A 14,051-nucleotide genomic window follows, 5' to 3' on the forward strand; every position below is an offset into this window, starting at 1 on the left:
TGTGAACGGTCTGGCCTTGTGAGGCATGGGCAATATTTCATCAAAAATGAGGCCACATAAAAAATAAAAACTGTTGATCATCCCCGCCCGACTGTTCAAAACCCCCCGACCACATTTTCTTTTTCATGTTTTGATATTTTTTTATACTGTTACTGCCCATACTTTTCAGCTGATATTTTTTTCAAAATGTACAGGTTTGAAAAGATGTTTAAAGAAGGTTTTTGTTCATGTGGGCAAAGCAAGAACAATTTTTCAAATATTTACTTGGGCTACACTGTGCTTAGTTGTTTGAAAAAGTTTACAGAAAATGTCATCTAGGAGTTAAATTTGTTTGATAAAACTATTGAAAACATCAACACCACACAAACCCTCTGTTTGATAGTGATTGTGATGATTTCTTTATTCTTGATTTCATATTTGGCATGTCAAAAAAAAAAAAAAAAAAAAAACTCCCTTCCTCCCCCATCCGCCAAAAAAAAGGACAATTAACAATATAAAATTACATGGCCTAAAATAAATTTTAAAAAGTTAACAATACATCCTGAAAGTACAATTTTTCTTTTTAGCAGGGTTCTTTTGCACTCGTTTCTGAAAATGCATTTGTGTTTTCCTTCTTGCTGCTTTTTGAACTTCTTCTAGCAGTAACTTGCAAACTACTTTTCAATCTTTAGGAAACAGCGTTGAAGTTTTTGTTAAAGTAATTACCTTGTCTGCTTCCTTCCTCTTTAGTGGAGCCCATAGCAGCCCTCTGCAGTGATCTCAGTCACCATTGGGATGTAAGCGTAGCAGCCACAGCCGTCCAAATAAGAACCCTACTAGCTAAATGGTATCACCTTAGTCTGGTACCTAAACTTGGCGGTAAAGAGTCACCCACACTGTCATACCCACGGATCATCTTTGCTGCACAGAATGTCATCATCCAGTGTTTGGCTGAAGAGACTCAGCCTGCTGTACAAGCTCTCAAGGTACTGTTGGTGTTTCCTTTTATGAATTGTCTTTCATAAATACCTAAGACAGTTTATCCATTCTGATTGGTCGAGAGGGCATCATGAGGGGTTGTTTGAACGGATGATATAACACCAGTAAAAAGTGTTGAAACATGGGATGACACATGCGCTTGCACTTGTGCTTATAAGACATTTTCTTCATTCCTATTGGTCAAGAGCAACGGCTGAAACAGTTGTGCAACATCACGCGATATGCGCGACACGCAGAGCATCTCCTTATAAGGAGTTCTTTACCCGAGGGCCTTACCATTTCATAGCCGGAGGGGTGTTGTGTTGAAAGAAAACGTTGAACAATTATAATTTTTGCATTTATTTTACTTTTTTACCAAAAAGTGTTGATGTTTTTTTTTACCGAAAAGGTATTTATGAATGGGAACCAAAGTGTGTTGATTCGGTTTTCAACTAGTGGTTTGAACCCGCCAAGGCCTGATAATTTACCTCGTCTTCGTCTCTGTAAAATTATCAAGAACCACGCCTCGTTGGGTTTAAACCACTAGTTGAAAACCTCTTCACCACACATTGATTCCCTTAACCACAAGCATTTATTTTTCCTATATGCAAAACCAAAATAATCATGACAAGTTTTTTAAATTTGTTATCTTTATGTTTCTCTCTGACTGGTGATTTTGTGTTTCTATCAGATGATCCTTCATTGTGTTTGCAACATGAGTGATAAATGTCCTGATGCTCTCCAAGGATTAATCAAGACACTCATCATGGCACTGCAGTCAACTAAAGGTAACTTAAACAACATAGTCAAACAGAACCACTCTGGATTAAATCACTTCCTATGAATCAGTAGGATTTGAAACTTCTCCTGGTGGAAGTATAACTCAGACAGGTTTACTGTAACACCATGTAAAATTTCTTTTGAGTAGTTTTTTAGTTCTGAAAAGAACTGGTGATAAACACCTCAACGTTTCGATCAGTTTGCTGATGACGATCAGAGCATGCTGATCGAAATGATGATTCGTTAACGACTGGTTAATTTCAGAACCAACACTATCAAAAGAGATTTCACATGGTGTAAACCACAAAACTTTGCTCAGGAATAATCTTTTAAACCTACCTGGATCTTAGAATCTTGTACAAATACAGAATGAAAATAAGTTTGACTTCCTGTCATCATATTTCTTTTTAAGTAATTACCAATAGTGTCCAGTGCCTTTAAGGTAAGTTTGGATTACAGCATAAAATGGAGGGTGTACACAACTAGCATACATAGACAACAATGGAGCTCATATTCTTGGTGTTCTATTCAGCGCTGTATAAGGGAAGAGTTGCGACAAAGAGGAACCTGTTCTTGTTGGTCGCGTTGTTACTAGCTCTATCTTCAGTTCAAATGTAACACAACCCAATGTGCAGTCTAGTCTGTCACCCTGTGTGCACACATGCATTTTTGGACAGATTAGCTTCTAATTTTAAGTTCTTCCAACTCTCTCAATACACAACTCTGTGTCGCTGTTTGAATCCTGTAACCAGCATTCTCAAAGATCTATTCATGTAATGCTGCCTTCTCTTGTCCCATATAGGTGAGAGCAGATTAGTTTTATGTCGCTGTGTGTGTATCTCAGAGTCAGCATAGACCCTTTCGCTAATACCGTTGCACAAGCGCAGACTGTTGAATGAGGTGCATTATGGGATAGATATAGATCAAATTTGGAACCTAGGTAGACCACAATGCACCTAATTCCAAGCTTTATGCGCATGCCCCATTATTTGCGAAAAGGTCTGTTCTCTGTGTTCCATTCATGTAATACTGCCCTCTCTTGTCCCATATAGGTGAGAGCGGACTAGTTTTATGTCGCTGTTTGTGTATTTCATAGTCAGCATAGACCTTATCGCAAATACCAATGCGCAAGCGCAGACTGTTAAATGGGGTGCATTGTGGGATAGATATGAATCAAATTTTTAACCAGCTAGACCACAATGCACCTAATTCCAAGCTTTACGCGCGCCCCAGTATTTGCGAAAAGGTCTATTCTCTGTGTTCTGTTAATGTAATGCTGCCCTCGCTTGTCCCATATAGGTGAGAGCGGATTAGTTTTATGTCGCTGTGTGTATCTCATAACCAGCAATCTCAGTGTTCTATTCCTGTAATACTGCCCTCTCTTGTCCGTTATAGTTGAATGTGGATTAGTTTAATATTGTGTCTGGTATGTCATAATCAGCATCAGCGTTCTTGGCGTTCAATTAATGTAATACTGCCCTCTCTTGTCCATTATAAGTGAGAGTGGATTAGTTTAATGTCGCTCTCTGGTACCTCATAATCAGCGTTCTTGGTGTTCTATTCCTGTAATACTGCCCCCTCTTGTCCATTATAGGTGAGAGTGGATTAGTTTTATGTCGCTGTCTGGTATCTCTTGGTGAACTAAGATCCGAAGAGCTGTTTCGTGGCCGTCTACCATTATTACAACAGCTGTATACTGATGCTTTGAACCAAGAGGAGTCTTGTGCTGATGGGGGAGTGAGTGAGAAGATCAGACACAATAAGCTGGTAAGTGGTTGTTGTTGTTGTGGTTGATGTTTTTGTTAACTTTGTTTATATTGTTCTTGTTGTTGTGGGTATTGTCTTTGAAAGAGTTAGTTAGAAGAGTGTTGGTCGTTGTATTCATTATTTCTTTCCTATTAGGGACCATGGATAAACTATGTCACGGGAACGACCGCGTCGCGACGCGTTCCTTCGCGTGACAAATTGAACAAAAGAAAATTTACGGAGTGGAACGCGTTCTTCTCAACCACCGGGTCTTGAGGAAGACCCACTGTATAACAAAGGAACAATGGTGAGGCCGAAAACCACTGTGTAGTTATAATCGGCTTATCTGGGTAGATAAAAACCCAAGTTGTTTCCACTGCAATTTACTTAAACTGTCGTTTCAATAAATAAACAACAACCAAAGATCCATGTAAATTATAATAACTGTGTCTCCGGTCTAGTTTATATTTTGACTAGTTTTTTTCAAGTTACAAAAAGATTAATCCAAGCCCTTTTCACGCAATAAGTCAAAACACAACCGCAGATTAAAAAATAAAAAATATTGCGTCTTTGCACGACCGCCATGCAAAATAATCCCCCAAAATACAACAGAATAAAACAAAACCAAAAGGGAAAACATTTTACATTCAAAACAGTAAAACTATACCTTTTTTTGTACATCAAAGGTATCCAAAATGTTTCATGTTTGAACAATGAAGCCAACACGTTATGTAGTTTTTCTTAAACACGCTAAATATTCCCAAGGAACTGCTGAAAATTCACCACGTTGTTGACATGCCCAAGCTACCAGCAACGGCGCCAATGTTGTACGCTGGTTAGTATTGCAATTTTCGGACACCAGATTCTCCCGAAAGTCTTAATCTCAAGGCGGTTGTAACTAATTTCGTAAGCTGTTGCGCAATTTTTCCAACGGAGGGCGGCTCTCCCGCTATCACATTGTTTAGGATAGCCCTCTAGCGTTCAATGTTTCTTGCATTATAGTTTGTTGCACGCAAAGTACCAAGACTACTAGGCCGGTATATTGAAAACACTGTGTGTGAGTGTGTCGCTGGATATAGTGTGTTTGTGTACTACGATGTAATTTTGCGTTGTGTTTTGTGTGATTGCGAGCCGGTCAGCATGATTTCGCGGTACCTTTATGAACACATCGTGTAAGTGTAATCATCTCTGTAAACACGGGTCCTAATGTAATAATTAGATGTAGATACAAAATAAGTTGGCGATGATTTCAAATTTAAGAATAATAGTCACCACTTCAACTTGTTATGGCAGTAGCATATTATTGTATTGGCTTTGGTAAACTCGAGGGTTGGCTGTACATGGACATCTCCAACCCATTGTCTGGTGTATACCTGAGCTAGACCGCAAACACTAATCCTTCACCCCTTCATGGCTTACTTGGGAGCTGCCTTGTCCATGTAATCTGAACAACAAAAGGCACCAACAATAGAGTTCGATAATGAGGGACCTTAAAAATTAGTGAAGCGCTTAATCCATCTTGGGACGGGCGCGTGACAATTTTGGGACGGACTCGTTCTAGAACGAGTCTGATCGCGGGCGGCCGCGTTCTTAGTTTATCCATGGTCCCTTACCTTAAGATTGGTTTAGCAGTGTTGTTACTTCTAGCTGATAGATCAGGGAGATCTTGTAAGAGTGTTGGTCGTAGTATACAAATATTGACTGCTTCGAGTGCTATGGTTAAAACTATGACACCCGAGGTGATCCCCGGAGCGTTCTATTTCCTCAAGGCGAAGCCGAGGGAAAATAGAACGCTACGAGGATCACCGAGGGATGTAGTGTCGTGCAATCCGAAGTGGTTACAGACTATTAATTTATCATCCTCGTACACGCAACGGACGTCTGGGTACTGCACGCCATGTGCTAGTCTGTTGGACTAGGGCATGGCAAACCGACGCTCTATCACACGGTCGTCGTCTGGCAAAACTAAGACATGTCATGTGACGCGCTCTAAACCAATGAGCAGGCAGAATACTTGCAAGGGGTGTTATAATATTCATTATTTCTTTTCTATTTCCTTTAGATTGGTTTAGCAGTGTTGTTATTACTAGCTGATAGATCAGGGAGATCTTGTAAGAGTGTTGGTCGTAGTATACATCAGCTCATAATGACTTCTCCGTGGCCTGCATACCTCATTGCACATCAAGCAACTAGACTGGTATGTAAACATGAATTTAAGTAATGATTTTACATCGCTATTTATTGGTTAAGATCCATACATCATGGTGTCATTGTAAAACCATTGTATCTTCATTTTGCAAAAACAGTTATTCTTACACGGAAATTCTTTTTGTGTATAAAGCACTTGTTTTGTGTGTATTTCCAGGCTATTTTAATCGGGATACAATGCTTTGACAATTTTAACCAAATGAGAAGTTAAAGGAACGCGTTGCCTTGGATCGGTCGAGTTGGTCTTTGAAAAGCGTTTGTAACCGTTTTTTTTTAAATAAAATGCATATGGGTAGAAAGATGTTGTAAAAGTAGAATACAATGATCCACACAAACATGCCTTGAAATTGCATGGTTTTCCTTTTACCTCGTCGACTAACATGTCAGCCATTTTTGGGGGTCAAAATTTTGACTCCCATAAATGGCCGACCATGTTAGTTCGCACAGTAGAAGGAAAACCATGCAATTTCGAGGCAAACTAGTGTGGATCATTGTATTCTACTTTTAAAACATCTTTCCAACCATATGCATTTAACAAAAAACTGTTACAAACGCTTTTGTTTTGACCAACTCGTCCGATCCAAGGCAACGTGTTCCTTTAATAACAAGAAGTCCCCCTCGATCCACTAAGCAAATGTAGAAGTCCCAGCTGATTTTTTACCTTCTGCCCAGGTAGTAGTTAATAAGCAGGACAGTTCTTTTTAGAACTGATTAGTCTACCTAAATCAAAAATCTACTCTACATCAGTAGAAAAGATAGCAAGACAAGGTTTTAAAGAACAAAATCTACTTGGGGAAAGTTGATGTATGGTGTTGCCACAAATGGAATATGCATTGATACCACACCATGCGATGCCTCAAAACCCACATAAAGGCAGTAGACACCATTGGTTTTTTACTCAAAATAATTATTAGCGTAAAACCTTACTTGGTAACAAGTTATGGGGAGAGGTTGATAGGATAAAACATTGTGAGAAACGGCTCCCTCTGAAGTGGCGTAGTTTTCGAGAAAGAAGTAACTTGCCACGAATTTGATTTCGAGACCTCAGATTAAGAATTTGAGGTCTCGAAATCAAGCATCTGAAAGCACACAACTTCGTGTGACAAGGTTTTTTTTTTCTTTGATTATTATCTCGCAACTTCGGTGACAAATTGAGCTCAAGTTTTCACAGGTTTGTTATTTTATGCATTTGTTGAGATACATCAAGTAAAAAGACTGGTCTTTTACAATTACCAATAGTGTCCAGGGTCTTAAATGCAACCCAAGATAAAAACTGCTTGTGACACACACACTGTGGTGTAAATGCATCCCAATAGTGGTGGAAAAATCTTGTATTTCGCAATTCACCGGTAGATTGGTCTACTGTAAGATTAAGTTTCTAATGCTCTGGATTTAGGTGTATTTGCTTTCTTCCATATTCACATTCCTCAACTTTTTGTTCTTTGCAGAACTGTCATGAAACTGCAGCGGAAATCTTTGTCAAACTGGCAACACAGGTAAGTAGTGCAAACCTTAGATCTATTCAATTGTTAAGGTACTTACTGCTAAAATGCAGGATTCATGTTGCCTCTAGCCACAGGGCTAGCTCGGTGGTGTAGTTGGTAAGACGTCTGCTCTAGAATGACAAAGGTCGTGAGTTTGAATCCAACACGAGTAAAATGCCTGTGGATTTTTTTTTTCACAGGACTCGGGGGAAAGTACTAAGTATAGTGCTTTTCACACTTGATAATATTTCCGAAGTAAGTGGCTAAAATCAATTTTATTCTATGTGCACTATGTAGTTGCACAATGGAGATCTTGAGACGGTAGCAAATATAACTGAACAATTTCATACTTTCCTCTCTGTCTTTCAGGTTGCGTCTGAGCATTTCTACTACTGGCTGTGTGGTTTGGAGCAGTTCTGTCTCGGTGAGACGTGCCTTGCCGATATCACCGATGAGTCTAGTAATCTCATCCCATGTCTATCCAAAGCTTTGCAACATTATGAGAAGGGTCTAGCAAACCTCAAGGTCGGTGGACAAACTCAAGGCTTATTTAATAGATGTTAAATTTGCATCGGGGATAAAGAATATTAATTTTGGTTTTTACCCATACACCAATGTGTGTAAGCACTGTATACTCAGTACTTTCCCGAGTCCTGTGAACAAATATCACAGGCATGTTACTCGGAGGGGATTCGAACCCACGACCCTTGCAATTCTAGAGCAGTGTTTTACCAACTAGACTACCGAGGTTGCCCGGTAGCTAGAGGCAGTTCAAGTTCCACACTCAAGGCTTGACTTGTTGTCAAATGTCATCATCTTCACACAAAAACAATGTTATCAAAAAACTGATTGTTTTCGCCAAAAGGTGCTTTTTACACATTTTGTATGTTTTAGTTTCAGGTGGACGCAAATTCTCAAACCAAAGAAATGCATTAGATTTTGAGCTGTTAGGTTTCACAAAAGTCACGAATTGGATATTTTCTTTTGGTACATTGGATTGCATAGCACTGGCACTGTGTACAGAAACAATCTGGATATAGATATTTCAGGATATTCACCATCTTGAACTTTTGCTTTGAGTTGCATTATACATTCCAATTTTCACTGATCAATCATGAAAGGAGTTTGATAAAACTCCTGCATGCCAAATTGAAAATTTGCCCATTAAGATGGCTGGCTTAACACTAAGTCATGTGGGAACTACCCATTATAATCAATTAGCCACATCTTGAAGGAACATGACATAATTTGTTTTTGCTCAGAAAACAGTTGCTAGCAGTGTAAGCACTTCATGTAATCCATCATATACATAAACTGACAAACCTGTAGAAGTTTGAGATCGATCGGCCATCTGGGTCACGAGAAAATAGTGAAAAAGCGATTGCAAATTTTGCATTGCATCAATGCCAAAATAAAAACGAATAAAAACGCTCCCTAAACTCTAAACGCAAAGTTAGATTATTTTTTTCTCATCAAATATGACATTTCAGACATCAAGGGATGTTTTCAACTATCATCATCATTAGACCGTTTAATTTTTATGTAAATCTGTGATCTTCATGATTTTTTGTTTCTTACCAATTCTGTAACGTCCCTCTAAACTGTACAGAAAAGAATATCGCCATTTTTTTATATTTTTATCTCACCAGGCCGCTTCCACCCCATCCCACCCCCTCCTCTTCCCATGTGACTACATGAGACTACGTGCCGACATGCTACATTCCTGCCTGGTACTCCTGTCTTGCCTGGCAACCATCCGGACATGTCCTCCACCGGCCATTGCTCCCGCTGTTGCCTTGACGCTAGGGCAAGAGCTGCTTAGATGCGGTCATATGGCAACGGAGGTATGTTTATCTTATGCATTTGGTTTGTGGTAACACCGTGTGTGTTTACTTGTCAGTGAGAATCAGCAAACCTTAGAGCACAGTTGTAGTAGAGATTGTGTGTTTTCTTTTTGTGGAGGAGCCTTAATTCATTAGTTTTCTGGAGAAGTTCACATTATAAATCCATTTTATTATGATTATTATTATGATTAATATCAATGTAGATGCAGCAATGCTCAGCACAGGTCCAACAGCTCAGTACTCGCTATGCTCAACTCTACCAGATGTCATTTGATGCTGATCCAGACTCACTCAGCAAGATCAAACTGTATCCTTACCATCAACGGTCCTTGCTCTATGCATCAACTAATGATTTTTGTGATATTAGCTTCTAGTTATGGAGTGAAGTGGCAGAGCGGATAAGAGCAACGGACTCAAGTTCTGGTGGTTAAGTCATTGGGATGTGGGTTGGAATCCCGTATGAGCACTTGCGTCTTTGAGCAAGACACTTAATAGTCATAGCTTCTCTCCACCCAAGGGGTAAAATGGGTACCCGTGAGGGCAGAGATGGTTTATGTGAATGATTAGGTTGGAGCATGGTAACTTGCAATATACTCCCAAGGGAGCTGAGATGGTTTAAAGAATGAAATATATGGCCAAGTGACCAGGGGTAGTAATGTCAGAAGCGCTTTGATACACCCTTTGGGCTGTGATGAAGCGCTATATAAAAATTGGCTATTATTATTATTATTATAAAAGCAGTTTGTGGTTCTTTTGATTAAAGCCTTTGTTCATCGGCTCTTTGTGAATGGCGCTTCGGATACCAGTGTTTGATTTTTCAGAAATTCAGGGATGTGATTTCTTTGTTTTAAATTTAAAATATTTTGTTGACAATTAATAAGAATAAATTCATAAAAATATGAAAGTACAACCATATTAAACAATATAGTACAGCCCAGATTGCAGAGTAGACAGTCTGAGAATAGGGCTTTTCGAATTCTATGTTTTGGCAGTGGGTACCGCAACGATATAATAGATGTTAAATTTGCAGCGGGGATAAAGAAGCCGAGTAACATGCCTGTGATATTTTTTCACAGGACTCGGGAAAGTACTGAGTATACAGTGCTAACACACATCGGTGTATGGGTAAAAACCAAAATTAATATTCATAGGATCCGAACTGCCTCTAGCTATCGGGCAACCTCGGTAGTCTAGTTGGTAAGACACTGCTCTAGAATTGCAAGGGGCGTGGGTTCGAATCCCACCCTAGTAACATGCCTGTGATATTTTTTCACAGGACTCAGGAAAGTACTGAGTATACAGTGCTAACACACATTGGTGTATGGGTAAAAACCAAAATACATATTCTTTATCCCCGGTGCAAATTTAACATCTATTATATCGTTGCGGTACCCGCTGCCAAAACATAGGATTCGAACTGCCTCTAGCTACTGGGCAACCTCGATAGTCTAGTTGGTAAGACACTGCTCTAGAATTGCAAGGGTTGTGGGTTCGAATCCCACCCGAGTAACATGCCTGTGATACTTTTTCAAAGGACTCGGGAAAGTACTGAGTATACAGTGCTAACACACATCGGTGTATGGGTAAAAACCAAAATTAACAAACAGTACAGAGCAAGAAAAAAATCAAAGTCACAGGAACATACAATAGAGCCAGCAACACATGCCAGGAAAACAAAAACCTAATAACTGTGGCCTGGGGGCTTTTGTTTCCTGTGCTACTGGCGAAGTGTATTTAAGCTTTTGCGTTCGCAAGCTTCTACGCTTTGCACTCTTAGTTCACCTTTTTTTGTTCGATAGCCTATCACATCCCTGAAAATGTCATGGTTTTTCCTATGATAGATCTCATTCGTGTTTTACGTAGTTTACAGTTCTTCTGATGACAGTTCCTTACACAGTCCTATATCAAATGAAAAACCACAAGCGAAACTGATGAGTAAATTTTAAATGATTAAAGGGTTGAATAGAAAAACTGAATAGAGCAGATTTTAACCAATCACCTCTGGATTAACATGCCGGCGATCTACCAACTCGTGCGCTATCTAGCCCAATGTTGGCAGTCTCCCTATTTTTTTTCAATATCTTAACAGCCAGGGATCACACCCACGTTTAAAATACAATCTGGGAAGCTGACATTCTTTGGATAGTTACTTTTAAGTTTGCAGAAGTTCTTAAAGTGTGTCAGTTTGTGTTCAAAGAAGAGTCAAAATATTATTTTCTATAACTGTTGAATAAACCTGAAGGATACAGCAACAGTGTTTGTTGCTGGGACATGTAATGGACTGCCTTATCCTCAACAATCCAGCATATAGGTAAATACTGATTTCATTTCACAATCACAGTTTTCAAATATTTTTGGTTTTCAAACATTGTTTGTCTACAAAGTTTGAGTTCTTTTAGTTGCCTGAAATGTTCTCATGCTTTTGTAGTATTAGAGCCCCAGGTGATTTTTGTGTTTTTTGTGTTAAGTAAAAACACGTTGGGTAAATTCTATGAAGCTGATTTTAGGTAAACAAATGTTATGCTTTACTGCAGAAAAATGTGTGTAAGCACACTAGAAATGTAGAAACGAATCAAATATGACATTTCAGGCAGAAATATTTTAAGAGATGTTTTCTACTATCATCATTATTAGACCGTGTAAGTTTGATGTAAATCTGTGATCTTCGCGATGTTGTTTTCTTACCAATTCTGTAACGTTCCTTTAATGTTATTTTGCTTAACTCCATAGCCACATGTACTTGTCGATATTTGTCATAGAAGTATGGAAATAAATGTGTATTTGAATTGAATTATTTGTTACATCCATAGTGGATCTAGACAGTGGAATTTGATCGGTGGCTGTGACGCTGTGGAAGGATCTTCAGGGAGTAACATGCAGCAGGCTAAGAGGCAACAACAGACTTCTGATGCTATCCTAAGAACCTTACAGAGTGTCCTCACCCAGACCGATGGACAATCAATCTCACATTTGGTAGGGCATAATTTTCAATCTGTTTGACTATCTATTTAGCTGTGTCACTCCACTGCAGGAAGAAATACTCCTACTGGCATTCCTTTCTGCGTTCTACACTTACATGTAATGCTCATTCATTCCTTGATTGTCCTTACATTTTGTTGAACCGCTCGCCCTTGATAGACTAAATCTGACTTGGAGATCACCACTAAAATTGGTCCAGCTACAACATTGCACAGACCCAAAAACTGCTGGAAGATTGATTAAAGGAAGAATTCAAATGGAGCAATTGTCGCAGAAAAAGCTTTTGCCAGTGTCCCCTGATGATGACTAGAGCAGACTAGTTGAAAAGTTGAGAATAGACTTAAGCCCTGTTCATACTTCCTGCGAAAACTTCACAGCTCTGTCACAGCTCCGTTTTGGCCGCAAATCTTTCAGATTAGTTGAGCACAGCTAAAATTGTGAAATTGTGATATCAAAGTTTGCAAGACTGTCATTGGTCTTTCTCGTGTGTTAACTGGTTTTGTTTTCTCATTGTAGCACGTTGACTGCTTGGTATCGGCCTGTTCTGGCATGATGAAACTTCCTTTTGGTTTCCCACGTTACTTCTTCCAGGCTTTACAGTCCACCAGCATCAAGGTAAGAGGGCAGACATTCTTGCTCAACTCATTGGTCACACATCATTGTCCACTGCAAGCCACATCCACTTCACACAAACCGGCTCCCACTGATTACCAGAAGTCCATAGGAATTAATTATGAGTTAGTTTTTTCCGTGGGGCCAGAAGGATCCCAAACATTGCATGTATAGCAGATGAACATGCCTAGCAGATGAACATGCCTTAAGTGAAGACTTTACCAATATACTATTTTTTTACCCCAACCATCTGAGATGTTTGAATTGTTGTCTTTTCAGCTGGCCATATCACCAACTCCACGCAATGCAGGAGAGCCAATACCATTAGGTACTGACACACAGCTTGCTATGAAAGTTGAAGGTGTCATACAACATGGAAGCAAACCAGGTAAGACTGCTCAAGTTAAACTAGATTCCCCAAATTTTTAAAATTTACCCAGTTGCCCTTGTGGTTTTATACTCGAACAGGAGATCATAATGTTCTTTTGGTTTTTACCCTTATATTATTATACTACTACTACTACTTGGGCATCATATTCTTCCTACTTTAGTCTGATTTCTGAACATTTGCCTGTGTTAAAAATCTGAAAAATTGTGACTAAATAGCCTGAAAAGTCAGTGTTGTTGACTCGAGTTGGTGACTTGGACTCGCCAATTTTGTTGACTTGCAACTTGACTTGGAGAAAAAAATGACTGGTGACGTGACTTGACTTACTTCTTTTTTCCCTATTTTATTAAACTCATGCCTTTTATTTTTCATTATTGATTAACACATGGAAAGTGATTCCCTATGGATGCAAAAATTATGAATGCTCCACGGAAAAAAAAAATTGCTGTCTATACATGAAGGGGGAGCGGAACATTATGTGATTTGACTTGCAAAAAATTGTCTTGTGACTTGACTTGTGAAAATATGATTTATGACTTTAATTGACTTGAGTCAAAATGACTTGGTTACAACACTGTCCTTATACTCAATGAAATGTTCCTACTGTTTCCAAAGAACCACTGTGATAAACACTGTGTATACTGTGAATTCCCAGTCCAACTGGCATCACGCAAACCATATGGATTTGATGTAGATTTGGATTTGATCTAAATGGCCAGACAGCAGGTGATTCAATATAAACCATTCCTCTTTTCTGATTTGCAGGACTTTTCCGTAAGGTGTGTAAAGTGAAGCTAGCTGTAACGTCCTCCTGCGCTGCTGCTAAACCAAGCACATCTAGTAAACCAAATGAGGTTAGTATTTGTTTGTATTGATTTCAATGCTGCCATAAATCACAGAATGATACAAAATGTTGGACCCTTCCCATGAAATGGTTGATTCATCAGACCATTAAAGGTAGTGGACCCTATTGGTAATTACTCAAAATAATTATTAGCATAAAACCTTACTTGGTAATGAGTTATGGGGAGAGGTTGATGGTATAAAACATTG

At 39.1% G+C, this 14,051-nt stretch overlaps 1 protein-coding gene across 1 annotated transcript in view; it reads left to right on the plus strand.

Moving 5' to 3' along the window:
- The window catches only part of LOC139935264 (integrator complex subunit 7-like), a 28,150-nt gene that overhangs the window by 12,191 nt on the left and 1,908 nt on the right, over positions 1 to 14,051 (plus strand). The window contains exons 7-19 of the mRNA XM_071929779.1: positions 730 to 965; positions 1,649 to 1,745; positions 3,332 to 3,504; positions 5,546 to 5,680; positions 7,140 to 7,187; positions 7,545 to 7,700; positions 8,825 to 9,019; positions 9,223 to 9,326; positions 11,262 to 11,330; positions 11,830 to 11,992; positions 12,515 to 12,613; positions 12,890 to 12,998; positions 13,764 to 13,852. Coding sequence (XP_071785880.1) covers positions 730 to 965; positions 1,649 to 1,745; positions 3,332 to 3,504; positions 5,546 to 5,680; positions 7,140 to 7,187; positions 7,545 to 7,700; positions 8,825 to 9,019; positions 9,223 to 9,326; positions 11,262 to 11,330; positions 11,830 to 11,992; positions 12,515 to 12,613; positions 12,890 to 12,998; positions 13,764 to 13,852 — 1,673 coding nt within the window. The remainder of the gene's footprint in view (positions 1 to 729; positions 966 to 1,648; positions 1,746 to 3,331; positions 3,505 to 5,545; positions 5,681 to 7,139; positions 7,188 to 7,544; positions 7,701 to 8,824; positions 9,020 to 9,222; positions 9,327 to 11,261; positions 11,331 to 11,829; positions 11,993 to 12,514; positions 12,614 to 12,889; positions 12,999 to 13,763; positions 13,853 to 14,051) is intronic.

Source organism: Asterias amurensis, chromosome 1, assembly GCF_032118995.1.
Source record: "Asterias amurensis chromosome 1, ASM3211899v1".
Classification (NCBI taxonomy): domain Eukaryota; kingdom Metazoa; phylum Echinodermata; class Asteroidea; order Forcipulatida; family Asteriidae; genus Asterias; species Asterias amurensis.